General features: G+C 39.8%; 4 protein-coding genes and 1 non-coding gene across 6 annotated transcripts; 3 read left to right on the top strand and 2 right to left on the bottom strand.

The window, feature by feature from the left end:
* Positions 1-490: 490 nt before the first annotated feature.
* Positions 491-2,867, top strand: LOC136415541 (protein FAM98B-like). The gene is made up of 8 exons (XM_066400160.1): positions 491-693; positions 802-1,007; positions 1,068-1,222; positions 1,286-1,576; positions 1,629-1,829; positions 1,914-2,094; positions 2,148-2,482; positions 2,537-2,867. The coding sequence occupies exons 1-8, from the start codon at positions 647-649 to the stop codon at positions 2,666-2,668; spliced, it is 1,548 nt and encodes a 515-aa protein (XP_066256257.1). The 5' UTR covers positions 491-646; the 3' UTR covers positions 2,669-2,867.
* Positions 2,868-4,525: 1,658 nt separating this feature from the next.
* Positions 4,526-14,053, top strand: LOC136415709 (small subunit processome component 20 homolog). The gene is made up of 13 exons (XM_066400444.1): positions 4,526-4,672; positions 4,825-5,445; positions 5,597-6,760; positions 6,817-7,412; positions 7,473-7,658; positions 7,715-10,241; positions 10,299-10,489; positions 10,873-11,128; positions 11,228-11,827; positions 11,883-12,053; positions 12,106-12,498; positions 12,636-12,818; positions 12,872-14,053. The coding sequence occupies exons 1-13, from the start codon at positions 4,628-4,630 to the stop codon at positions 13,964-13,966; spliced, it is 8,028 nt and encodes a 2,675-aa protein (XP_066256541.1). The 5' UTR covers positions 4,526-4,627; the 3' UTR covers positions 13,967-14,053.
* TRNAC-GCA (transfer RNA cysteine (anticodon GCA)) lies at positions 10,572-10,643 on the bottom strand. The gene has a single exon. It is a non-coding gene; the product is annotated as a tRNA-Cys (tRNA).
* Positions 14,054-14,094: 41 nt separating the features above from the next.
* LOC136415711 (uncharacterized) lies at positions 14,095-14,833 on the bottom strand. The gene is made up of 2 exons (XM_066400445.1): positions 14,447-14,833; positions 14,095-14,317 (listed from the first exon to the last, which is right to left on the bottom strand). The coding sequence occupies exons 1-2, from the start codon at positions 14,565-14,567 to the stop codon at positions 14,151-14,153; spliced, it is 288 nt and encodes a 95-aa protein (XP_066256542.1). The 5' UTR covers positions 14,568-14,833; the 3' UTR covers positions 14,095-14,150.
* A 1,918-nt stretch (positions 14,834-16,751) lies between these two features.
* LOC136415603 (uncharacterized) lies at positions 16,752-19,708 on the top strand. Of its 2 annotated transcripts, none has more exons than XM_066400254.1 (3): positions 16,752-17,057; positions 18,574-18,653; positions 19,204-19,708. In XM_066400254.1, the coding sequence occupies exons 1-3, from the start codon at positions 17,031-17,033 to the stop codon at positions 19,436-19,438; spliced, it is 342 nt and encodes a 113-aa protein (XP_066256351.1). In that variant the 5' UTR covers positions 16,752-17,030; the 3' UTR covers positions 19,439-19,708. The 2 variants fall into 2 exon arrangements, with proteins under 2 accessions (XP_066256351.1, XP_066256353.1); XM_066400256.1 differs by lacking the exon at positions 16,752-17,057 and adding an exon at positions 18,445-18,518.
* Positions 19,709-20,107: the final 399 nt, after the last annotated feature.

Here is a 20,107-nt window from a genome sequence, read left to right as displayed (position 1 = left end):
ACGTAACGCCATCTACACATCACTTGGTTAAATAACTCCTTTCCTATATGCAGAAATCTATAATCTTAAGACTTTATGTGATGCATAGCTAGCGCCACCAGAGGCACTTAAAACTCCTTCAGGATAAACGAAAGCTGTGTTTCTACTAATTTTTTGCATGTTATTGTTTTCCTATTAGTTTGCATTAATTATCAAATTTAAATAGTTTACCGAGGTTTGAGTTTTCTGTTACACTTTCCTTGATGATCTGTGGTTTAAGATGGCGAATATTATAGAATTTTGATGAGAAAAGTGGTCCCAAAGGTCAGGAGTTGCTGTTAAACTTCCAGTTAAAACTTATAAGTGATTTACAAACATTTAAAATTACTTTGCCAAAGCTGTTACATTTGAGGCTCTGGCTCTTTATGACGTCACAACAGGAACGAATTCTTTAAAATCCGTTCAACACTGTACTGATCCCGTTCCTCTTGTGTCAAACAACTACCAATGTCAAAAAGAAATGATGAAGGTTAATTGAAGCTTTCCATATTTATATTTGTCAATTTAATTTGTTAATAGGTTCTCAAATAATAAAAAGTTACCCCATTTGGATCCATTTTTAGGAGCTTCGACCGTTTCCCCTTCTACTACATCTTCGCCAGTAAAAATGGCCTCTCTGGAAGATAAAATTTTGAGAGGGTTAAAGGACATTGGGTAAACAGTTTTTTAGGCCTTTCCATGCAATTTCCATTGAAATCTAAACAGTTTTGCCCTAGTACAACTTCATTTATGGTCTACCTGTATAACTTCCTCAAATTACAGATACAATGGGCATTTGCTTAAATTGTCTGAGCTGCAAGCTGCCACGGAAATTGGACAAAAGGGCAAAGATTTCACAGAACTAGTTCAATTTTTAACCAAAGAACTTAGGACTTTACTTAGCCTAGATGAGCAAGTGAATGCAGTGACATCCCCTGGGGATGCAGTGGCATTTGTTATGGAGATTACCTCATTTTTAAAGGAATTAAGTATGGTCATCAAGAATGCTAGTAGTGTATCTTTGTTTGAATCCTAAAATCCTTTTATAGGTTGTCCATATAAAGCTTTAACTCAAGGATTAGTATCAGAAAGACTTCAGAAGTACTGTGAGCGTCTTTTATTGTTAGATTATTTAATTACTGAGTTAATGGTTGCTCGGATTTTGCATGATAAAAAACCAGAAAAGAAAATTGAACTTAAGCTGGTGAGTGTTTAGAGTAGCTCTTGAAGAATAACAGAATATTTTCCTCTCTTGTCAATTCCACAGCGAGAGACTCCTGAGGGGGCTGATATGAGACAAATCCTTCAAACATTACGTTTCCCCAAACCTCCAGCCAATATTACCATAAAGCAACTTTTTGACAAAATAGATACCACATTGTCTCTAGTTTTAAAGAAAACTGGGACTGATTTAGTGGGAGAAGGGATTTTTAATGGGGTTTTGTCAGATAAGCAATGTGAAGCACTGAAGGGGGTGCATAATGACTTAAATAATGAATATAAGATTAGGAGGGAGATGATACTCACTAGACTTGATGTCACTATTCAGTCTTTTCAGGTATGTTTAACTTGTTCATATGTATTTTTTGTGTAGTAATGTAGGGCTTCAGTGGTCAGATAAAACCAAAGGCAAAGAGCATCTATTTGAGAAGATTTATTGTGATAAGAGGAAACTGTTGCATGCAGATCCAGATGTGGACATGTCTGACTTAATTGCTGCCCGCACTGAGTTGGCAATTATTGAGAAAACTAGCAATGCCTCAGTGAGGAAAAATACCCAGACACCCATCAATAAAGTCATTATTGGACAGGTAGGTAACTACCTTTTTCAAGTGCGAAATTCATGTTTGTTTACTGGGTTGTCAAGTGAGATAGAAAATACGTTTTCTTGTTAGGTTCCAGATCGAGGAGGTCGCAGTTGGGAACAGGCACCTCCACCACCGGAAATGCCTTCTTGGCAGCAGAATCGGGCTGGAGGACCTACTACTGGTGCTCAGAGGGGTCGTGGAGATTTTAGTAATCGTGGTGGTTTTGGAGGACGGGGAGGGCGAGGCAACGATCGCAATCGCAATGAGAGTATGATTTTTTTAAAAATTTTGCTCTTCAGAGTTTCAGCTCAGATGGTTTAGGTGGCGGTTACCAAGGGAGAAATTCGGGCAATTATCAGGATTCCGAAAGTACTCGCGGTTACTCAGGCCAAGGCAGAGAAGACTACGGCCAGAAGCGTTACTCCGGAGGTAGTCAGTATGATAGTCGCGGCTCATACGACAACCGTTACAGCAACAATTACTACGACAACCGCGGCGGTACCAGTTCTTACGACGTCGGCACCAGTTCTTACGACGGCGGTAACAGTTCTTATGAGAATCGGGGCTACAGCTACAACCGACGCGACAGTGGTGGTTACAGCGGTCCCTCTCACTACCAGCAAAACAAACGTCCCAAAACTTACGACAACTTTCAGGTAATTTTCACACCTTTTTAAACCATCAGGAATTATGTTTTTCCATGTATTCAGGCCAGTAAAAGTACATACGCCGATCAGTACGTGCAGGAGAGTCAGCACAACCAGCAATATCAAAGAGGAGGACGCGGGTTTTATCACAGAGGAAGGTCCAATTATAACAGAGGAGGGAGTCGTTACAGATAAGGATCCATTTGAGCCAAGATATGCAATTTTCTGCGGCTGTAAACGAACTCTGTACTGGCTTTATGCCATATGAAAGAATTTGCTTATTTATTATTAGATTATAAATAATTTTTTAAGTTATTTGTCTATATCGTTAAATTCTGTATTGTCAAGCCAAGTGAGTTGGAATAAATTCGATAATCGTTATAAACGTTTCCAATCCAGTGTTTCATTTAATTTTCTCCTATGGTAGTTCATTCTTGAAACGGCTTTCGAAGAAAAGTTGCAGATTCTATTGAGAACATCACTAATATTACAAGACTTGTCTGAAAAATGTCGGTCAAAAAATCAGTGGCGTACATGACAATTTTGCACTAAAACAATTAAGTGAAAATTGAGTGCTCCGATTTCAGTGAGATTGAGTTCCGCAGTAGGTATACGATACAGCTTTAATATGCTGCGGTCAAAACTCGAATCGGACAACTTCGATTTTTGAGCCCAAAAAATATCATGGACTATACATCATGAAAAATTTTGGGCTCAAAAATCGAAGTTGTCCGATTCGACTTTTGACTGCAGCATATTAAAGCTGTATCGTATACCTACTGCGGAACTCAATCTCACTGAAATCGGAGCACTCAATTTTCACTTAATTTTTTTAGTGCAAAATTGTCATGTACGCCACTGATTTTTTGACCGACATTTTTCAGACAAGTCTTGTAATATTAGTGATGTTCTCAATAGAATCTGCAACTGGTTATACAAAGATGATCATTTAAGCATCCCTCAGTAATAAGGTGCACAGTGAGCGGCGTCATGGAGTTCTCTATTTCTTCAGAAATTGGATTAAAAACGAAAGCATCGTTTAACTTGTAGCTATTTAAAATTCCATATAAGTCAGCAAATAAAAGCTAAAATTTGAAGTCTCGTGGCTTTGAATTTCGATGAGATTTTGGTCTGCTAAACCGCACAAAATTGGAACACTTTCAGTGTTAGTGTCTTGGATGCAAATTACCCACGTTTCTACAAAGTATAAATTCGCGGTTTCGTATGTATGAACCTCCAATGAGGCTTCAGAATCGCTGGTATTAGTTACATTAGATAATGAAAATTTATGTATGGTTTCCAGTGGTTCTAAAGATATAATAAAATTTTGAAAAGTGTGTTTCAGGTACTCATATTCTTGGCGTTATTTGCAGAAATTAGTGGATACTTTTCAGTTAAGAATCATCCAGTGGTGGCACGTTCGGTTGCTTTGCACAATCCTGAAGGGGTGTGGAAAACCAAGACTCAATGGAAATTCCAGTGGTTGAAAGAATGGCACGAAAAAAAGGTATTAAATATATCAGTTATAGTGAAATTAATTCATTCGCCAAATGCAGGTCTTCATACCTGTGTGGAAAAAGGTATGGACCCCCGTGGAAATCAAAGAGTGGGTGCCACTTCCCAGCGTCTTACGCAAATAGAACCAATTTTGGGGAGCATTACTGTGTATAATTGTACCCTGTATAGCATTTTGAGGTTGTTCAATAGTAGCAACAGGAAGGAATCGTAGGTCGCTATATGAAGTTAGATATTGTTGTGATTCGTTAATGTAATTATAATTATTTTATTTATTTATTTATATTAAAAAAACAATTACAAGAAATTTTTGTTTTGAGTTTTATTGACTAAATACAAATTTGAAGAAGGCATTTTATGACGTCAGAAAATAAGTTTTTGTAATGGAGGAGGCATAACTGGCTATCTACTTTTTTCTGGCTCAATAGCCTAGATAGAGATATACTGGAACTTTATTAATTTGGGTACTGACAGTGACGGTAACAGGTATGTCACGAATGTCAATAGCACGTGCTGAGCGATTGAGGTAATGATCGAAAACGTTTGTGTTTTTCCGCAAAAAAGAATGTGAAAATTGTTGATTTAAACTTTAAATTAAACCTGACATTAATAAAATAGAGCTGCATTATAATTGCCATCATGAAGAATAAATCTTCAAAGCATAAAGATGCCAATACATTCAAGGTAAGCTCACATTTAAGTCATGTAAATACCACTCAACGCATCAGACATCACACATATCTGCGATTCTGGGATCTATATTTCATTTTCACTGCAAATACAATACAAACTCTCCATGTCTATGTATAAATCTAATACTGAATGTAATTTTTTAGTTCATCCCATTTGCTGAGAGAATATCCAACATTGACATAGACATTTTCCACAAAGTTAATCATGAATACGAAGATCAGGCCGAGGAAGGTGAAAGCTACTTTTATCAGTCTATTCAAAAATGGAACGTCCTCAATTTGACAGAGGGTTATAGCCGTTTTAAACGAGACATTAAGGCTCAGAGCCTCATTACTTTACCTCAAGTTTTATTGGAGAAGGACCAAATTGTTAAAGTACTGCTAAATTACTTGAAAGAGAAGGATCCCTTGTATTTGCAGCCAATACTAGACATTGTCATAGCTGTAGCTCAAGATTTGCAAAAGCAATTTTACCCCCATTACCAGCAATTCCTCAAAGTTATTATAGACCTTTTAAACACAAAAGATACCGATCAGCTTGAATGGGCTTTTGCCAGTTTGGCACATTTATTTAAAATCCTCTGGAGGCCTATGATCAAAAACATAAATGAGGTGTTCATATCCTTATTGCCATTGTTATCAGACTCCAGACCCGAGTATATAAGAGCTTTTGCTGCAGAAAGTTTCGCATTCGTCGCCAGGAAAGTTAAAGATAAAGACGCTTTTTTGAGTCTTCTACTTAAAGCTGTGCATAAAAATGAAGATGTGAGTAGAGTGAGGTGTGAGTTTGTAGACTGAGTGAGTCAAAATTGGAAAAAAATATCAAATTGTTACTTCTAATTTTGAAGTATTTCAGTCCTCAAAATCAAGAAAAATTCCTTTCACTGGTCTTTTAAAATTTATTTATATATTTTAGGGAAAATCTGGCTGTGGAACATTACTATTTCAAGTAATAAATGGGATTGATGGCCAGTTCCACAACTGCTCAGAACAATTTCTACCATTCTACTTTGAATTTCTCTATAAAGACTCACACTTTCAATGCACATTTTTTGAAATTTTTGAGCACATTATTGCCAATATTGTCGCTCACATCCATCCGAAAAAGACTCAGCCCTTTTGGGATGCTTTAATAAACAATTTAAGCAACCTATCTACTAATGACGTCGCAAATTTAGAGCTCACTTTGAAGCTAATGGGTCAGATGGTGGAATATAAACATGGGAAACTGGTGCAGGACTCTGGACCTTTAATTCAACAAGTTGTGAAGTTGCTCTCAGTTGAGGAAATACCTGAGAGTGTGTTGATAATTTTGATTCAAATTGGAGTTTCAGTATTGCTGTCAAAAGCAATCAGGTTGCCTCAAGAACAGGCCTCACAGTTAATACGTAAAATTCTGTTTTTGAATGACAAGAAACATATTTTATACTTTGTTGACCATATTAGCCAATGCTCCTTGTTTGAGACTTTAATTTTGCCCTCCTTTCTCAGAAAATGTGTCATTTATGGCTTGGATAAAGACTGCATTTACTCCCTTACAAAATTACTTCTTGCAAAAAGGCCTTTGTGTACCTCTGGGATCAATTTACCTCAATGGAATAAATACTCAATTGACTTCAAAGATTACCGCCAAGAGATATTTGAAAAATTATCTGAGATCCTTGAAGATTTAGAAGATTCCAACAGTGATTTATATTTCTGCGCATTGATTATTTCTCCTCATATGGAATTGACAACGATTCAAAAAGACTCATTTGTGCAAAAGCAGCACAAGGTCCTAATTTCGCTGTTGGAAGCTTTGCGGAGCTCAGAGGATGATTTCCTAACTAAAAAGCGACTGTTTTGGATCAATAATGTACTTGAAAGTTTAATTCACCTGGAGGGAAGAACTGCTTTAGAGGAGCTGTTTCCCAAAGTCTTTGACACACTTCTCAAATATGCTTCAAGTGTTAAGCATTTGTGTGCACTTAAATCTCTGAGTTTTATGTTTGGATTCTTGAGCGAAACTGTAACAAAGATAAACATATTGAAGAACTTTAATAGTGCGTGTGAGAGCAATTTCAGCAGTCCATGCCATCAGGTAAGTTTTATTCACGTCTCATTTCATCAGTAATTGTTCTTATTCTTTCATACCAGATGCGTCTCGAGACTTCCTACATATACTCGCAGTTTGAACACTTACCTGAATTTGAATTGAAACACTCTAACAACCCTGAAGTACCTATTCAACCCTTCAAAGTCTTCTCCCTCATCCACCAAGTTGAAACCATCGAACCATTAGTGCACACCTATAGAGACCAACTTCAACGCTTGGAAAAGCTTAGTTTTGACAAGCCCCAAATGATTATGTCTTCCCAGACAGTCTTTAAGCTAATTCCTTTGCGCTATTTATGCGGAGTTCTCTATATGAATTTCAAGCTGCTATGGGAACCCGTGTGTAAAATGATTGAAACTCACGCTCATGGGATGGAGGCCAATGTGTTCTGGGGTATTTTTGGAGAAGAACTAAAGTATGTGGCGCTTAGAGTTAAAGGTACTCCTGACGTTATGGTGGATTCAATTGAGAGTGGCTTTGAAGCTCTAAATGAGGCTTTTAAGCAATCCCAGAAGATGGAAGACAAACCAGATTTTATCAACTATAGGCAGCTGCTATGGAGGGCTTTGGGGATGTTTGCTGATGTGGCAGAGGCTAAGACTAGGGATGTCTCTCAGCTGTTTTTAAGCTTTGTTGAGTAAGTGGGTTTTTCAGATCTAATATTATATACAGATACGATTATATACGATTTTTTTAGGGAGGAATATACCAATGCGAACACTGAGATGGCTACAATATGTAATATTAAAGTGTTTGCTGAGGATGGGGAGACAACGGCCCAGAAAATTCCTGAAAGCCCAGAGAAAAATATTGAGGAGCAGGAAGATGAGGCTGTAATTGAGGATGTTAAAGTGGGGAAGACTGGTAGAAAGGCGATGATTAAGTAAGTTTTTTAGCTGATTTTTCAGTGATAATCTCATTCTTTTGTATAATTTCCAGTACTTTTCTTAACAAATTGGCGGTTTTCTCCCAATTCAAAAGCCCAAAATCCATGTATCGCGAACCGGAACTTTACCGTCTCTATTTCGATCTATTAAAACACAAAAACGCCGAGATACAAAAATTGGCCTTGGACTGTTTGATGACCTACAAATTCACACACCTTCTACCCTACAAAGACCAATTGTACGACTTGATAAACGACAAGAACTTTAAGCACGTCATCAGCGACTTCCGCATAGATAAGGAGACTACACAAGTCCAGGTTGGCCACAGGGAGGGTTTAATACCCGTTATTTTACAAATAGTGTTCAGCAAGATGAGTAGTAAAACGGGTTTGAGGACCGGGGGCAAGGCCTCGGGGCAAAACAGACGCAATTTGATTTTGCGGTTTTTGGCCGGGTGCGAAGAACTGGAAATGCTGACGTTCGTGCAGAAAAGTTTCTCGATTTACTCTAGATATCTGCAAGATAATGAGTGTGATTTAGTCACAGACGTGGCCGGGAGGGTTGATTTGGAGAGGTGTTTAGCTCCAAAAAAGCTACTCAGCACTGTAAACTTGCTCAACGTTATCTTAGATCAATTTGGGGGCCTCATGGGAGATCAACTACTGACTTACTTGCTGAAAATCCTCTTGATAGTGGGGGCTCTAGTGAGCGGTATTATGAATCAACTGGCCAAAGTCCACTCAGGCTATTTATCCATTCTCCGCACTATTCGAACTACCTCTATAAAAACCCTTGAAAGGTTCTTTGAGCAGTTTCACCAGTATCCCTGGAATAGCACTCAAATTGACGCAATTTTCGACACTTTCATCTGGCCCTATTTGAGCAAACTTACCATAGAAGGAATTCACAGTCCAACTGCTCTTTTGCGGCTGTTTAGACAGTGGAGCTTAAACCCCCGCTTCTTCAAACTGTTGGTCAAGCATCAAAAAGATAATGAAGAGCATTATATATTACCCCTAATTTTTGAATTACTCGCAAACCCCAAGAGCCACATTTCAGTCGTGAATGTAATTTACGAGATGATCGAGTGTTTACTGAAATATGAGGCCTCGGAGGAGGAGTTGAAGTTGGAAATTGAGGTCAATGGTGTGATGGAATTAAGCGGGGATTTGCTGGCAAGGTGCAAAGTTAACGAAAAGTTAAATTACGGAAGCTGCATTTTGCTGCCTCACGTTCCAAAAGTTCTGGAGAAGATCAAACAGAAGCTCGAGAGCAGAAGCAAAAGCTTGAATAAAGCGGAGCTGTTTATTTTGTGCCGGATATCCGAGTTAGTGTGGGAGGCCCGAATTAGCGATTCCGTTCTAGGTCTCTTAGTCCCCGTGGTGTTGAAGCGAAGTACTGCAGATGAAGAGGTGGTGAAGGAATTACTGACCACTGTGTATAATTTACTGCAAAACGTCGAAAACCCTTCTGCGCACTTGAGAAGCTTGACTCCTCTGTTTGGAGATATAACGCATGCCTCATGCAGAAAAATCCTGCTGAGCATTTTAAGTCACATCGCCGCAAAGAGCGAGTCAAAGGAGCTTTTGCGCGTTTCAGAAATAATTGGAGAATTGAACGCTTTTGACGCCAAGTGGCTTGACCAGCCTGACTTCGAGAGGCGCCATCAGGCCTTCAAGAACATCCAGGATTTAACTCAGATGGACACCTCCTGCGGAGCTCTGCTCGTTTTTAACTTGTTTTATACAATGAAAACCGAAAAAGATCTGGCTTTAAGAGACAACTCCTCTCACGCATTACGCACAGTATGTACCACTCTATTATTGACCACAACTTCAAAAGATTTGGATTATTTACTGAACAGTTGCATTTTCTTTGTGATCAAAACCGGCCTTAAAACGCACAACAACCAGGAGTTCCGCAACGAATGTATTTCCCTACTGGGCCATTTGGCCAGGGAGTGTCCCGGAGTGCACTTCGCCCTCAGAGATCTCAATAAACTGACCAACAAAGCCGACTTAGAAGTGGATTTCTTTGAGAATTTGACCCATTTGCAGATGCATAGACATGCCCGGGCAATGAACAAATTTGGCCAAGTCATGAATGAGGAGACTCAAGGCCTGAATCCAAAAACAGTGACACAGTTCCTGCTGCCTTTGGCCACCTACTATTTATGCACAGAAAAGTTCAGCGGCAAGAACGCAGTGGTAGACGGGGCTATCGATATGGTGGGGGTCATTTGCAGGATAGTACCGTGGCACCAGTACGAAGGGGTGTTGAAGTACACTTTGTCAAAGCTGCGTTATAAGGCTGAGTTTCAAAAGCAGCTGGTTCGGTTGGTTGTGGTGGTATTGGATGGATTTCATTTTGATTTACGAAAAGGAAGTGTTGAAGGAGTTCTAGATGCAGTGAAAGAAAACACAGAGGAGTTAGAAGAAGAGCCTGATCTCGAAGATTTATGCAGTGAGGAGTTAGATGAAGAAGCTGAAGATGGTGCTGAATGTGAGACAGTGAAGATAGTAGACAAAGTTTCGGTGCTATGCAAATCCACTGCTACCCGGGTTATAAAGACGATTCAAGTGAGTTTTTGCGTCTTGATCCACTCCTAAAAATAGTCAATGTTATCCGTTATTTAGGGCGTTTTGCTGCCGCAATTACACAGGTCCTTAGCCGAGTTTACTAACTACGATTTCTCGCACAAGTTGAATAGAAAAAAGACAGGTATCGAGCGGGAAGAGGACGATTTAATGCGAGTGCCCATTTCTTTGGCCGTAGTCAAGTTGTTGCAGAGGTTACCTAAGGCCATATTGGACTTCAATTTACCTAGGTAAGTTCACTTAACATCAGCTTTGAAAAGAGGGCAAGGGAGAAGGAAGAGGATTTATAGCGAGGACAGCAAAAAAATAATGAGGGGGCACCCGGGTTTGAACCGGGGACCTCTCGATCTGCAGTCGAATGCTCTACCACTGAGCTATACCCCCGCACACCTTTCAAACGATCTTCATCGTTGACAATGTACCCACACACACAATTAAACAAACTTAGTCGCCCACTACTTACACAATACAAATATCGTAGGTCAACGCTTCGCTTTATATTATTAACAGAGATTATGACGTTGCATTTATTTATTTATTTTATAATTCAATGAAAGATAAGCAGCGATTGCGAGGAAATTTCTGTTGTCCAACGAGATATCTCCTTTTCTAGGGTTTTCTTGAAGTTATGCACTTTCCTGAAATCTCACCTGGAATCCGTGCGAAGAGTGGCCCGGGAAACTTTTCAGAAAATCATGCAAACCTTAGGTCCTAAGTACTTGGGAATGTTATTAGGAGAAATTGCACCTTTGATGAATCGAGGCTTCCAAGTGCATGTGCTCGTATTCACCATTCATGGAGTGCTCTGCTCGCTGAAAGGGGCGTATGAACCTAAGGATGTCGACAGTATTTTGCTGACTGTTCTTAATGTAAGTAAATTTGATTTGTTTCCCTATAGTTTTATCAGCCTTGATTTAAGTGATACCAGTATTATTTATCGGAGAATATAATTAAATTCATTTTTTTAGCTCTGTACCGCCGATTTATTTGGCATCTTGTCCGAGGAAAAAGAAGTGGTAAAAATCGCCGTCAAAATCTCCGAAGCCAGGTCCACCAAGAGCTACAGTACGCTCCAAATTCTGGCTCAGCATATAACGGAAAAATGTCTAATGGATATTATTCTACCCATTAAAAAGTTCCTAGAGGCCAGTCACTCTTTTAAGACCGTGCAGAAGGCTCAGGACGCTTTGAAACACATCGCCCTAGGCCTCGTGGACAACACGTTCATTTCCGCACAATCTCTACTCAAATTTGCCTACGGTACTTCTGCCCAAAAAATCGCAGAGCTTTTGCCAGCAAAAAAGAAAGAGGAAAAGACTCAGCAGCAACAAAATCCGATTAAAGAAGACTGCTTTATCATTCCTAAAGTGCCTGGAAATAGAACTGCTTATAGAGAATTGAACGTCAAGACTTCTTCAAACACAAACGCGCACATTATTATAGAATTTGGACTTCGCTTGTGCTTCCTCATGTTAAAAAGGGAAAAAATCAAAGATGAGGAGTACCGGCCGTTTATAGACCCCTTTGTGATGGTGTTTAAAAAGTGTTTGAAGTCAAAGCATGTCAAGGTTTGACCTTGTTACACTGGCAATTTAGCTTTTCATTCTACGTGGTCATTTTCAGTTATGCTCGCTGACTTTGCAGTGCCTTCAATGGGTGATGAAATACGATATTCCTGCGATGCAACAAAACATAAAAGGAATCACTAAAGACATGTTTTCGATACTGCACAAATACGCTGCTGCAGGATTAAGCAAAGGAGACAATTTCGATTTGGTTGTTGCCGCTTTTAAGGTAACTTTTCAACGTTGCAATCTCTTAAAAATACAATATTTGTCTGTTGTAGAGCATGGCAGTTTTAGTAAGGGATGTTCAATACTACACAGTAGACACAAATCAACTAAAAGTACTGTTGCTGTATGTGGAGCAAGACATGCACGATCACGATCGACAAGCAACAGCTTTCAGCCTTCTGAAAGCGATTATCGCTCGCAAACTGATCGTCCCGGAGATTCATGACGTGATGAGCAAAGTTGCGGAATTGAGCGTCGTTTCAGAGCTGAGTCACGTTAGAGCTCAGGCTAGATCGGTCTTCTATCAATTCGCGATGGAATATCCGCTGGGGAACACACTGGAGAAACATTTGAGTTTCTTTATTTCTCAGATGAGCTATGAGATACAGTATGGGCGAGAATCGGCTGTGGAAACGTTACATTCGTTGATTAATTCGTTTCCACTGGTAAGATATTTTATATAAATTTTGCTACTTCTTGATTAAATGATGGATGCGCCATATAACTGCAAACCTTATAGAAATCTCTTTTAATTAAGTGAAATTAGTGGATCACATTAAAAAGTTTCTTGCGTTGGTTTTAGTCGGTTTTGAAGAAAAATAGCCCCACTTTGCTGGTTACCTTGGGAGCTCGACTGGTCAACGACGATGTGCCCGAATTAAGAAAAATGATAGCCGAATGCATCTCTTCAATGCTTGAGCGTCTTTCCAAACCTGACCGAGACCCTCTGTTTGAAATCATTACTTTGTGGCTTAAAGATAAAGAAGTAATTAACGATAAAAGTGAAGTAATTTCCACTAAAAGGAACTTCGATTTCAGACAAGTCACCGTCGTCTGGGGGCCCAGTTGTGCGGTCTTCTCGTCACCGTAGAAAAGGAAGAATTTGACAGTCGCCTGAACACCATTGTTCCTATAATACTCAAACAGTTCGGCCTCACGAGTGAAAGCGCCGGCAAATTCGTTAAAATCAACAAAAACGAGAATACTACTGAGGAGCTGCAACGTCTTAAAGACCACCATCATTTCCAGGTTTTGCAGCTCATCCTGAAAATCTGCTCGAACTGCCCGGGATTCCTGAAAAAGAACGATGCAATCGAAAACTTGGCTTATCATTGCCAGACTTTGCTCGCACATCCCCATGACTGGGTACGGCTTTCTGCAGCCCAGTTTTTAGGCTTCGTACTCTCTTTTTTGGACGTCGACAAGCTGGCAACGCTGCTCGCAGAGAACCAGTCAGAGCCGGGCTACTTAAAACTGGATCCTGAGAGTTGCATCAAAAGTCTCACGCTAGACTTGTGCGATCAGCTACAACCGGGAGTGAAAAGCGATTTAGCTGAGCAAGTGATAAAAAATTTAGTATTCATAGCACGCGTTTTAAGTAAAGTACCCAACTGCGAGAGCAAGAAAGTCAATTTGCTTTGGCTCTGCAAGCGAATGCGCAAAGTTGTCAATTCAGAAGTGATTGAGAACAGTTCTAGCACAGTACTGCGCACGGAAGTCTTCAAATGGATTGCTGGTGTGGTGACGGCCTTAGATTTGGAAGTTTACAAACCGATGTTGCATCATTTATTAGCACCTCTAGTGCGAGAAATGATCACTACCGAGGAGAAGAATGCTCCTTTACGGCAACTTGCGAAAGAGGTCTCTCATCATGTGAAGAAGAGGATCGGCATGGAAGAATACACGAAAACGTTGCAGAGGCTGCAGCAGAACTTGACGGTGAAGAGAGCGGAGCGGAAGAGAGAGCGAACGCAATTGGCCGTCACCGACCCGGAGGTTTACGCCAAGAAGAAAATTAAAATTCACGAGAAGAAGAAGGTGGCCAAGAAGCGGAAGGTAGAGGAGCTGAGGGGGAAGAAGATATTTAAAAAGAGGAAAGTGTTAGATTTAGAAGACAATTCTGAGGTTACGTGATTGTTGCTGAGCAACCAAAGTTGAACCAATGTGATAATTTATGTTTTTGGTTTTTTTGTAAATAAATGTTTTTGTAATTATTATCAATAAAAAAATTGTTTTCATTTTCCGTATAAAAATTCAGGGCGAACCATTCAATAGAAGCTTTAATTATTGTCAGCATAGATTACAAGCAAATGCGTATTTAATCGTAGTTAAATCTCCTTTTCCCGTCAAATCTGAACCCATAAGCAGCCGCATTCCTCGCGTCGACCAAGGCTGGGTTTCGGTGTTTGTAAAAGCTTCCATGAGAGTGTGCAGCCCTCGCCGAACCCAGAACTTCCCCTCTGGGATAAAAAGCCTCAAAATGACCTAAAATTTTTGACACTTGTGTTTTCCAAAATGCCCCTTTAACCTTCGCTCAAGCTCAAATGCCAGTTTCACAAACTCTCCAAAGATTGAAACTTAAAAGAGTCTTTCCATGACTGCATTTCTTCTTACCTTTTTCAGGAATCACCGTTTTAATTTCAGGATCATTAGGGTCGTACCCGGCGGCTGCCCATATGCAGCACGTGATGACAAGCGTCATCAATAACGTTATTAGTAGCGTCGAAACGGCCATTTCAGCTCACGTGACCGTGTTAAATGGATTTGCGGTTAATTAGCGACCGCGAAAAATATGTTTGCACAAGCGTAATTTTACTGCGAATGTTCACAGGAGGTACTTTCTCTTTTGTTATTCTCTTGAGAAATACGATGACTTGCGGGGTTTTTGCGTTGCGTTTCAATGAAAACGGCAATGGAAGAAAAAGAAACAGAGCAATTGAAATTTTTAAAAATTTGCCAGCTTAAACGAAAAATTGCAACGATGCGTTCTACATCTGTGTCCAAACTGTCATAGCTGTAGAAACAGTCAGAATAATGTAGTTTTCTCGGAATTTTTTTAAAATTAGAACAGATGATACACTAAAATAACAAAAATCCCTTAAAATTTTTCCCCTCTGAAGAGATAGCAACAACGTCCCATTCTCTCGTTTTAAAACTGTCATGGCTCTAGACCGAATGACGAAGTTGTCAGGGCGGCATCCACGTTGTTAAGATTTGAGATTTTTCTTTAGTTTTGGAGTTCTTTGAATTTGTTCTCAAAATAAACAATCGTGTTTGGCTGCGTGAAGCGCACTTCTTCCACTGTCATAAAAGGCTTAAAGTGATTAACCCGGGCATGTAATAAACCAAAACCAGTTGTTTCGACTAATTGCCTTTTGTGCCTTGTTAAAAGTAAATTATATTTCAATTTGATCTGACCGCATTTCCTATGCAGGAATCACAACAGGGCCCTTTGTTTTACTAAACACGGTAAGTGTTAACGTTAGAGATAAGTTTGGTGAGTCAGGGACGGCTCGAAAAGAATTCAACCACGGTTAATACAGACATGTGAGCAGAAACGCACTTTTATCTTTTCTCAACTCTTCCGTCTAGATATTCCATAGGTGCTGTTTCGTGGAGCAAGGCCGCCCCTGTGCCTCATTTTTAATTGCCATTACGAGCACCCCGTTAAGAGCGACGGCATTATTTTTATTTCATTAACAAATTAGCATAAAAGAGTCATTAAATTACGAAATAATGAAGACGTGAGCCGCGGACTACACGAAAAAACTTCTAACAATTTAATAAAAGGAAAGGGCGGTGTAGTTCGGTCAGACGAGCCGAAGTCCATCAATCTTTTCTGAAAATTAAGTTTTCTAACAGTTGCATGAGCCCTCTTGCCGCCTCGACTGTCAGATGTCAAATTATCGTTGAGTAGGGAAGAGGCAAAACTAAAGCAAAGTCCGTCTCTGATCAATGACTTGGTTTACAACCAGTAAAGCAATACCGGCTCCTAATTCATGGCGGGACAAATAAAGTTTTACAATTTATTTGTTCAGTTAGCAGTACAACCGCACAATCTGCCGGAAAATACTCGGAAAAGTCGTAAAAGCTCGAAACGGTATTTTAAAAAATTTCTAGATATACAATGTCGATATAAACCCATTACGGCAGCCGTTGCACCTAAACGGTGCCTTCTAAACACGACAATATATTCCGAAAAACCTGACATTATGACTTGTAGATCTTGTAAGCGGCCCAAATTTATTCGTTACGGACAATGTGCGGCCTGCCCACAACCGGCACATACATAGATAATATGTAAATTGTTTCGGATCGTAGATCATCAGATGAAGAATAAAGACCGCGAGAGGGGGGGGGGGGGGGGGGGATGGCCGAAGAAGCAGCAAACGCTTTAAAATAATTTAGGAGATCGTCGGAGTTTACCGAGGGCCAATTAAGCACTCCACTACGAGCCCTGTTTTGATAAATTAAATGAGATACTGGATGAGTAAGTTTTCCGGTTTCTAAATTGCGAGGAATCGCCTAGTGGTTGCCACTAATCGGGAAACTTAAATGGCAATTAAAAAGAGGTGTAGAAACATTTCAAATATCAATCAATGCTCCCTACAGAGTTTGGCCTTTACAGAATCGCGGGGATGCCTATGGCATGTTGACGTCATTCCCTTAGAGAGATCTATTTTTCAGATTTGAGAATTTGGCTACCGAAAACAAAGTCATTCCTGGAAAGACCTGCCAAGAATTACACTAAAAACCCCACAAAAACTTAACTCATTTCGCAATACGCCACTTCTATGGCAGCTATTGGATTTCCGACGTCACTCGCAGAAAGTGTTTTATTTCCCATTACAGTCAAGGCTTGCAGTCCCTAGCAAGGCCCCATATTAAGAACCCTTATTCTTAGAAAATTTGACTAATAATTCTTCAATAACTTACTCAACTTCTCAAACAATATATGACCGGTCTTAAGGCACTGACGGACCTATCGGAAGCGCGTATGTGACCAAGGGCCTCCGACACTACTGCCATGAAGGCGGCCTCATGCATGGAAGGAAGGGTTTAGGCCCCATATAAGTTTATATAATCAAGCCGGGCGCCATCCGGCCACATTCTTCTGCTCATCTCCGATAGAATCGCGTTACAGGTGCTCTTTAGTTCCCAAAATCATTGATTTTTCTCGTCCGCTTGTTTGTGCACCATGACGGTTAGTGGTACCCACGTATTGGTAAGTACCCTGGATTTTATTAAACTGAGTAATGAGGAGCTGTCAATCATTGCCGCTTAACAGATCATTTTGATCTCGAAAATCTGACAGCAGCAATGAGTCTCTTCAAGAACTCTTCACGACTTCTGACTACTAATTGCCTGATATCTCCATATAGAACCAGGGGGGGGAGGTTGAACCTGACTGTCGGCTATTGTTCCCGCATCCTATGAATCGTTGAAAAGTGGTACTCATTATGTTGTCTCCTCGGCTTATTTATCGTCGTGCCAGTGTAAATATGTGTTATTTGACTGACAGGCTCGTAAATTTCTTCATTGGGCCATCATTAATTTATTTGGTTTTTGTATTCAAGTTTGTCAGTTTTTGGTTAAGTTTCTTGGGTCTTAATTATGAGGCTAATAATATGCTATTTTCCTGAGTTTCAAGTTTTTTCGCTACTTGGTTAGTAAGTAAATTGTGCTCAAACTAACACATCTCTGACACGTATGTGTTAACTGATCATCGCATTATTCCCTTATAACTGGAAACACAAATCCTGAGTCGTTTATTAGCTCTATTTTCCCAGAGGTGCGGTGACTTTTCTTGAGGTTTAACCGGTCGCATTCCACTATCTAAAACAGTTGATACAGGTGTTGGCCGGATATTCAATTTCCTTGACTCGCGCATCCTTTAACATGTTAATCGGCCCGATTTCTTTCAGATTTTTATCTCCTCATCAATGGACAAGAAAGTATTTGATTTGATCTGTAATAGTCCGTCCAACGATATTTATTTATCGATATCAATTTCAATTTTGTCTGTGGTATCTTTATCCTTTGGCTACAGAAAATCGTATTTTGCAAATGTTCTTCATCAAAATGAATATATCTGCATGTGCACATATCTCTTAGAAAGACAATGAAATGCTCATAATTTACATTAATTCTACAAATATAGGTTGGGCGCCTTTAAAAAAATTTGATTCCGCCCCTGAATTACCAGGTACCCAACCCTACTCTGCCACGTCTCGCAATAAAAACATTTTAAGAAATACCGATGTATGTATGTAAATAGTAAATCTTACCCCTCGTTGGGTTCCACGAAACCTGCGGTAAGTTTGATCCGAACTAATCCAAGCGTTGACCATTTTGCTGCTAATTTTCTTTTTAATTTTCCACAAATGCAAATCTCTCTATGAGTGAAAACTCCTGTCGACTCCATTTTGTCTAGCTTACGTCAATTTGCAGCGGTATCCATGACGACTAAAACTGGCAGTGTTCCATGGCTATCTTTGTTTCTTTGGAATTTTTTACATAGACGTAGTTACGTCGAATTATGCAACCAAGAATACAATATTGGATTTGAATTTAGTCGCAGGTTAAAGGATCATTTGAAGAAAAAAATATATAAAATATTGAGAAGAATAAAAAACTGGCCTCGGATACGTACTCGTTCCTTTGATTGTTCTATTAAAGCGACAAAGTGAACATAATTTTGCCTTAAAATGTCTTTATTTCAAGGCTCTCCTTTTTTATAGATGTTCATGGCAAGTCTTTTGGCGGCCCTGTCTCAGTCTTCAGCCTTCTGGTTCAGCACCGCCGAAGAACCAAAACCCACGTAAGTTAAAACACTCGATATCACATACAATAAACAGTAATCAAGTGCTAATCAAAGTAGTAATCCAAATCAAGAACACATAATCAAAGAAGACATCATCCTCTTTTACTGCTTCACCGCTTGTAACGCTGTAAGCTTCATTCCATTCTTTACGCTCCACCATTCTTCTGTAATGTTGCGTCTACCGACCATGCTTACGTAAATACACGGAGAAAAACAATTAGTAAACCAAACACTTGTTTTTGCTCGATCATTAAAAACCCGGAATGACTTAGTAGTGCCTACGATGGACCCGCTGTCAGACCTAAATAACCTCGTTCTACTTCAGAAGCCACGGCATGATGTTGCAATATCTGATGCGCTTCTCAGTAATTAATTTCGAAAACCACTTGACCACATACGTGGTCGACAACAGGCAGATGGGAAATCTAAGTGAAGGGTGGTCGAGCAGAGCAGAGCAGTTTCCATCAACTCTGAATAGCAACAATAACGCCCTACCATCTACCATTTTGTCAAGAAAAAAAATGAAATTTTCTCAAATTAATTTCAGGAGCCCTAGAGTTCTATACTCTCCGCCAGACTACTACAGGCAGTACGTGCCCGCTCCCCTACCATACAGCATACCTCTTCAAGTGCCCCTGCCTGCCCAACTCACTCCCAGTGCTGTCCAGAACGTCCAGCTGGTGCCCTGCCTATGTCCAGTTAGTCAAGAGTATTCGTACGAAAATTCGCCAGATCACACCAGGAAGATGCAACCAGTTGCTCATCAGCAAAGGAGGAAGTAAACGAGATGTTCAGTTTAATTTAATATATCTTAATTGATTAACAAAAAAGTCGACCACTCTGTGGGGCTCATCTCGAGTCTAGACAATTTACGGGTTTAATTAATACATTTCCTCAATGAGGAGCAGGTACCTGACATTTTTACCTTAGGTGTTTAAATTCAAGTAAGCTATAGACTTAAGTCCTGCTAACATAGTTGACTTTATTAGGTTAATTAATTTGGGAACGCAGCGATTTTACTACGTCCGTATTTATTTAAAAATAAAGACTGTTACTTGAGCATTAGTTGATTTCAAACCAACTACAACACCCGAACCTGCAGCTACTCCGAAATATTAAACCTTAATTGATGTTGATGGGTATTTACCTAGAACGGTCCAACTAAAGAACTATAATATTTACCCAGTGCCTCGGTTTTGATTATCCCTGGTTTCATTCATCATCTACTGAAACAATATACAGAGATGGCAGTTACATCACTATTGTAGTATAAGAATACCACTCATGGGTATACTCTGGACAGATTTAGGTTAATCGCTAGATTATCTCCTGATGGATTCCCCTGCTGTGAATGAGGATGATTAGATCACCCCCCGGAAATCGAGCACAATCAAACAAAATCGCTAATGACTCCCTAATTAAGAGTTATGTAATATTAGCTAACACCTAGC

The sequence above is a fragment of the Euwallacea similis genome, chromosome 20 (genome assembly GCF_039881205.1).
Source record: "Euwallacea similis isolate ESF13 chromosome 20, ESF131.1, whole genome shotgun sequence".
In the NCBI taxonomy this organism is placed as follows: Eukaryota; Metazoa; Arthropoda; class Insecta; order Coleoptera; family Curculionidae; genus Euwallacea; species Euwallacea similis.
Note: the sequence above shows the minus strand (reverse complement) of the source record. Positions and strands in the feature narration are given on the sequence as shown.

What these genes read in the sequence shown, in the direction of transcription:
- LOC136415541 (XM_066400160.1), top strand. Translation starts at nt 647, where the DNA reads ATGGCCTCTCTGGAAGATAAAATTTTGAGAGGGTTAAAGGACATTGG. An exon ending in TCACTATTCAGTCTTTTCAG is followed by an intron (nt 1,577 to 1,628) that starts GTATGTTTAACT and finishes GTAGGGCTTCAG; the next exon opens with TGGTCAGATAAAACCAAAGG. An exon ending in CGATCGCAATCGCAATGAGA is followed by an intron (nt 2,095 to 2,147) that starts GTATGATTTTTT and finishes CAGATGGTTTAG; the next exon opens with GTGGCGGTTACCAAGGGAGA.
- LOC136415709 (XM_066400444.1), top strand. Translation starts at nt 4,628, where the DNA reads ATGAAGAATAAATCTTCAAAGCATAAAGATGCCAATACATTCAAG. An exon ending in CTGTTTTTAAGCTTTGTTGA is followed by an intron (nt 7,413 to 7,472) that starts GTAAGTGGGTTT and finishes CGATTTTTTTAG; the next exon opens with GGAGGAATATACCAATGCGA. An exon ending in GGGTTATAAAGACGATTCAA is followed by an intron (nt 10,242 to 10,298) that starts GTGAGTTTTTGC and finishes TCCGTTATTTAG; the next exon opens with GGCGTTTTGCTGCCGCAATT.
- LOC136415711 (XM_066400445.1), bottom strand. Translation starts at nt 14,567, where the DNA reads ATGGCCGTTTCGACGCTACTAATAACGTTATTGATGACGCTTGTCATC. An exon ending in AACGGTGATTCCTGAAAAAG is followed by an intron (nt 14,318 to 14,446) that starts GTAAGAAGAAAT and finishes CAAAAATTTTAG; the next exon opens with GTCATTTTGAGGCTTTTTAT.
- LOC136415603 (XM_066400254.1), top strand. Translation starts at nt 17,031, where the DNA reads ATGACGGTTAGTGGTACCCACGTATTG. An exon ending in TTAGTGGTACCCACGTATTG is followed by an intron (nt 17,058 to 18,573) that starts GTAAGTACCCTG and finishes CCTTTTTTATAG; the next exon opens with ATGTTCATGGCAAGTCTTTT. An exon ending in GCCGAAGAACCAAAACCCAC is followed by an intron (nt 18,654 to 19,203) that starts GTAAGTTAAAAC and finishes AATTAATTTCAG; the next exon opens with GAGCCCTAGAGTTCTATACT.